At 47.8% G+C, this 6,289-nt stretch overlaps 1 protein-coding gene across 1 annotated transcript; it reads right to left on the reverse strand.

Moving 5' to 3' along the window:
- Positions 1 to 2,398: 2,398 nt before the first annotated feature.
- LOC125506928 (disease resistance protein RGA5) lies at positions 2,399 to 6,035 on the reverse strand. The gene is made up of 2 exons (XM_048671878.2): positions 5,052 to 6,035; positions 2,399 to 3,741 (listed from the first exon to the last, which is right to left on the reverse strand). The coding sequence occupies exons 1-2, from the start codon at positions 5,852 to 5,854 to the stop codon at positions 2,673 to 2,675; spliced, it is 1,872 nt and encodes a 623-aa protein (XP_048527835.1). The 5' UTR covers positions 5,855 to 6,035; the 3' UTR covers positions 2,399 to 2,672.
- Positions 6,036 to 6,289: the final 254 nt, after the last annotated feature.

Raw genomic sequence — 6,289 nt, forward strand, 5'->3', positions numbered from 1 at the left:
CTCCCAATTTCTGGTGAATCCTGTTCCTCCGAACTGGTTGCAGCTTCATCAGATGAACCATCCAAAATATGTGTACCATCTTCAGGTACATGGCCTTCACGTACGTGCCCTTCATGTGCTCGTGGTGCAGCACGTGGGTTGCTTTGCAGCCTACTGGAAACGCCTCCAGCGGACAGGCTCTTAGTGCCTGGGCTGGCTGGTGCTGGGCTTCCGGGGCCACGAGCTGAGGTGGCATGTTCTGGTCCTGACGTAACAACGCCACCAGGACGAGCGCTGTGCGCGCTGCTGCCAAGCGTGCCGTACGTGCCCTCGGGCGTGTCGGCTGCTGGTGCGCCGTCCGCGCCGTTTGTTGCGGCCGACGTCTCTGCTCATGGTTGGCGTTCGCTTCACGGTTGGCGTTGTTAGAAGCTGAGAGGAGGAAGGCTCGGGCTCGGCTCATGCATATTCAACAAGCAGCCATGACTGTAAGCAGCCGGAAGCAATCAGCTGTAGCTTGTATGTCGCTGCGTATTGTCAGAAAGTACTCGACAACACCGTCATCAAGGTCGGGACTGGGCCAACAAGTGGTATCATGAGCGAGGTTGAAGAGGTCCGGGAGGCGATTGAGGTTGATCTAGAGGAGGAGGGAAGCATCGACAGAAATCTGCAGGAGCGATCGCGATACGGGAGTGATCCTCGGCGAGTTGTGATCAAAGATGCAGAGTTGGTCGTGTTTTTATCTTCAAGAAGCAATCGGACGCAGCAGGTCGGCGACTCGTGGCACGCAGGCACGAAACCTCGGACGAGATCGATCTGGAAGCGGGTAGCCGCGGAAACTGCTACGGTTGCATGGCTACGAACTGCGGTCGGTAGGCAGGACGTGCAGTGATCGACCCGCTAATCGATCGGGCGTGCGTCAAGCGACGAACGCGAGTTGCGGCAGCAGCAACGTGGCACGTGGCAGATGGTGGCCCAAGGCCCTGGCGTGGATGGCTGAGCAGCCGTGTAGAGGCCAGATGCATACGGTGCGAGGAGTACGTACGAGATTTGTTATTGGAAAAAAGGGACCGAGTCCCTGGAGAAGACGCGTTCTCTTGGAGGCCGAGACACGGACGTGCAAACATCAATGGAAAGTACTACACCGTAAAGGAAAAGGATTGGCAAGGCAAAGCTAGCATCGGAGTTGAGCCACGGGAGCCACTCTACGTGAAGACCAGAAGCAATCTTGTTGGATTTGCAACTAGTATACTCGGTGTACTTGGGATCACGAAAAGAGTGCTCGATATTTTTCACAGGTCAGTTATACAAAGAACCATGGAGCCAACGGGTACTAGGTTTGAGGTGGAGAAGTTCGACGGAACCGAAAACCTTGGGTTATGACAGATAAGTGTAAAAATTGTTGACACAACAGGGATGCTTGAAGGTGTTGCGGGATGTCAAGCCAGACGGACGATGAGGACTGTGAGGAGTTGCAGATGATTGCAGTCGGGATAGTTCGGCTGGGTTAGACTTGTCAGTTGACGGATCGACGCAAGTCGGTTGGTACAGAAGACGGTGGTGGAATCAGCGACGACGACATAGGTGCGCGATGCTGATAGTGACCGACTTCTGGGGCGTGGAAACACGTGGGGCAGGCCCGAGGGCTTGTGTGGCTTCGACAAGACTATGGCGCGAGGTTGAGTCAAGGTGGTATATACACGGAGTTTGATGTCGACGAGGCGCGGGGTGGCACGTACACCCACCATGGAGTCATGTTGAAGGTGGAGCTGGATTGAGAGGCTACGGCGTAAGTCGACAGAGAGTCGAAGCCTATTCAGCAAGGGAAAAGCGAGTGACATGCAGTTTGGACTGGAGCCCAGTGGTCTGATAGAAGCATGAAACTCGTCATTGATCGGTGATGATCGGTGGTACTCTGCAACGGGGGTTGAGTGGTGTGGGTTCATGACCCTTGAGACTCGACCAGGACAGCGGAGGCTCGACGCGGTAATAGCAGCGAGGCGTGCGGTAGCACGGGACATGGAGACGTGCCAGGGCTCTGGTGGTCATACATGTGGTGAGACAACTGCGAATTTGACTCCGGATGATTACAAGCAATTGTGAAATTCTTTCAAGTTTCAGACAGACGGTCAAGAAAGGAGCGGTGATGTTGAGTTCAGGTAACTCTTACGTGTGACACCCAATATGTGAGTTGTTCACTTTCACGCAGGTCAGTGATCAGTGTGTGATGGTGTTGGACTGGTGCTCTGGAAGTTGGGAGCGCAAACTAGAGTAATGTGGAACTTAATTTTGCTCTGACTGTGGTCAAGAAAAGAAGGGACTACAAGTTGCAGGTGGAGTCATATGGAGTCTTTGGAGTAGCAGCGGTGCTCATGGGATAAGCTCAAGTTCAATGTACATGGAAGTTTGACGCATCGACGAATTCAAGGTGGTGGAGAATATTCGCCAAGGTGGAGTTTGTTGGAGTTGTGTCGAATATAGTGTACAAGTTAGGTTACAGTTGGACTCTGAGTTGTATTGTGTTTAGATAGGATATGTAGTCGTGTCCTAGTAGGACACTTGTATCCTAGGCCTCTCTTATATAGCGGGGGTAGACACACGATGTAACCTATGCCAACATAATAGCACCGGAACGCAGGGGAAGCCGGCGGCATGTGCCGGTGTCCAGGGTGACCGGGTGCGGTATTGTGACGGTGTCACGGGGAGGAGCGCCCGTAGTCAAGCCCCGGGGATGTAGCCATATCGGTGAACCTCGTTAACAAATCTCGGTGCCGTGCCTTGTGTGGTTGCTTGGTCCTTGGATGATCGACTGTATGCCTCGGATTTATTCTAACATCACATTCTCCTATGTCCAACACACGAAGAACTGGGAAATCCAACACACCAATAGCTGGAAATTGCAACGCAGAATACCCAAACATAGCAAGTGATCGAACATGGGAGAGATCCCCTGACACAGAATCCATTTCATTAGTGCGGCTCGCCACAGAGAGCCTGCGAACCTTGTGTCTCCCCACCTTCTTTCCATCATCCAATGATGTCATAAAGTTTTCTTCTTCGGCCTTGCAAGTTATGAAATCAAGAACAATGTCATGAATCCGGCATGCTGCCACCTCATCATACAACTCGTCAGATTGATGATTTGCTATTGGCTGGATCAAGCTCTTGTTGATCAATTCATTCAAATAATCCCGGCCTACTTCATATGCACTCCTCCCTTGTGCTTCATGGATGAATCCTTCAGCAATCCATTTATGTATCAGACTCCGTTTGTCGATGATATGATCTTCTGGGAATGCACTCAGATACAACAAGCAGCTTCTGAGACGGTGAGGAAGATCAAAATAACTGAGAGATAATATCTTCGTCATGACCACAGCCTCTTTTGCAAGTGAAGAACCAATAGCATCAAGCACCCTCTTCCATTCTTCTTCTGCAGGTTTATCAGCCAGCATACTAGACAAGGTTATAATAGCCAACGGAAGCCCTGCACACCTTTCCAATATCATCTTAGATATTTCTTCTAGACTGGGAGGGAATAAATCCTCAGAACGGAATGCTCTTTCAAGAAATAGTCTTCGGGAGTCAGCAGAACTAAGGGGTTCCATTCTATAGACATAATCGCCTTGAGGAGAACAAAGTGATGCAACTGTACTATTGCGTGTTGTAGTGATAATTCTGCTCCCACGGTCATTATTTGGTAAAGCATCTCTTATAGTTTTCCATGCTTCTGTGCTCCATATATCATCAACCACTACAAGGTACCTGCCATTACGATTATAACAAAGATTTATTTAAAGTTAAAATCCATATAAGGTACAATTTCTTGGAACATGTATGAAAATTCACCGCAGCTAGCTATCACTAAAATCTTATTGAAGGTAGACACAGGAGTGGTTGATAGCTTACTACCCAAGAGAAACGTGTAACAGCTCCCAGGTGACCGGGTGCTGAAAATCCTGTCTCTTTTGAGGAAGTTGAGGGGCTAAGGTTTGCTGATTTTGGAGTTCAGGCACCATTTCTATATTTGAGGGATGAAATTGAAATATATTTCCCCCTAGTTTTATATACGATGGATTGCAATAATCAGGTAAAATAATAATCCAAAATAGACTAATTAGAATTCCACAATCCTTAATATTAATTGGACGCGCATACAAGCTTTGACGAGACTATGCAGCCAAAATGTTAGGAGCTCTGGATTCACTGGTTAGATTAATTTGTGGGGATAATAGTTTTTCCTTAGTCCAAATAATCATAATACTACACTATACAATATTAGAGAGTGGCCCAACTCGACTAGTTAAATTAGCTCTACACGGACGACATTGGCAGACACTAATCTAAGTGCCCTATAATAGATTTTGTAGAATCCCGTTCCCAAATACTCCCTCCGTCCGAAAATACTTGTCATTAAAATGGACAAAAAGAGATGTACCTAGAACTAAAATACATCTAGATACATCCCCTTTTATTTATTTTGATGACAAGTATTTCCGGACGGAGGGAGTATAAGTCTGTCTAGAGATTGCAACAAGTGACTACATACAGAGCAAAATGAGTGAATCTACACTCTAAAATATGTCTACATACATCCGTATGTTGTAGTCGATGTGAAATGTCTAAAAAGACTCATATTTAGGAACGGAGAGAGTAGTTAACTGTGTTTGACTGTTCGTTAACCAGAATGGTATTAGCATGTGCTGCCGAATATTGCAGGTTGGTAACAACGGATTGATTACCAGTCATTTTTAACTGTAAGTGTTACCATGCTATCTGTAATACCTCTGGAAGGGACACCTATTGAAAATTCAGAGATGAAAAAAAGATCAATGTTTCAAATAGCAGGCTATGAAAAATAGCGGCGGGCCTCCAGATAAGCTATAGCGGAGCTATAGCGGGCTATAGCAGGCTATAGCGGGCTATTTATGAAGGCGACCATTTAGCGGAACCCTGCTGAAAAGGTTATAATGGGCTATAGCGGAGCTATAGCCGGCTATTTAAAACTATGAAAAAGATGTGGTAAAATTCCAAGAAACTAGACAGATAGATATTAGATACTAAATGATGCTTACTTCTTGTTCTGGAGGTGCTCTCGAAGTGTATCAATAAGTAGATGCTCGCCATCATCAGAAATGTTGTGAGTAATTTCCAACCTTTTAGCGATTTCTCTTAGAACCTTTCTCATGTTAGGCTTTCGAGAAACAGACACGAAAGCTGAACAGTCGAATTGCTTTTTGATGGTATGGTAGACTGCATTAGAGAGCGTAGTCTTACCAAGACCACCAGCACCAACAATTGACAGCACGTGAAGCTGCTTAGAAGATGAATCTTCATTTTTGAGCCCCTCAATGATGTGCTTCATAGGACCGTCAATGCCCACAAGCTTACCAACATCCTCATAGAGCGGGTGCAACCTGGGATCAATATCACACGCGGTGGAGTCAGATGAGAGGCGGTCAGTTTTATACCTCTGATGCCTCTTGCTTGTCTCGATTGCACGGGCCTTGAGCTTTTTGATCTCGCCGGCGATCTCATGGCGAGGTTTGAGCTTGGTCAGCTTGTCAAAGAACCCCTTGAAGCCCTTTGGCCCATCTTCCTTGGTGTCAGCACGAGCCATGAAGTCATCAACACAGTCCTCCATGTCGAAGGACAGCTCGCGGACATCGTCCCTCCAAGCTCTAGTCTCATGGTCGAGCTGCTCGGCGTCTGCTAGCGCCTCCAGCGCAGCCTGCATATTGCTCATCTCTTCTCTTGTGCCTTCGACCTCACGGCGCACGCCCTTGAGCTTGCTGCGCTCTTCGTTGAGCGCCATGAAGAGCTTGGACAGGAGGGGCTTCATCACTCCCGTGCCCACGCCCACGAGAGCAGCCTCCATTGCCTTGTGCTATGTGAGATTGCTGGATCTGAGAGTAGTAAAAGTGATGTGGTGGTGTGGCGTGGGAGAAGGAGGAGATTTCCTTAAGAGATCTTGGAGAAGTGTAAGTGATGTGTGGTAGCGAGGGCTTGATTTTTCCCCCTACCTGTGTGCGTTTGGTGTGAATTCACATGTCATTTGATGAAGGAGGAGATTTCCTTAAGAGATCTTGAAATTGGCTTTCGCCCCGTTATAGTAGATTTGAAGGACCGCCATTAGTTTTGTTAGCCCGCTATTTAAAACAATGGACAATACAGGCAAGACCACAACTATAGCATTCATGGTGCTCTTACTCTATGGCGTGGGGAATCGGTGTATCTGTTAGCCCAATACGGTCCGGAGCCGGATCCTCTAACTTAGAGAAGGGAAGTTACGGTGCTATAGTGCTCATCTAGT

The sequence above is a fragment of the Triticum urartu genome, chromosome 1A (assembly GCF_056163025.1).
Source record: "Triticum urartu cultivar PI428250 chromosome 1A, HENAU_Tu73, whole genome shotgun sequence".
Classification (NCBI taxonomy): Eukaryota; Viridiplantae; Streptophyta; class Magnoliopsida; order Poales; family Poaceae; genus Triticum; species Triticum urartu.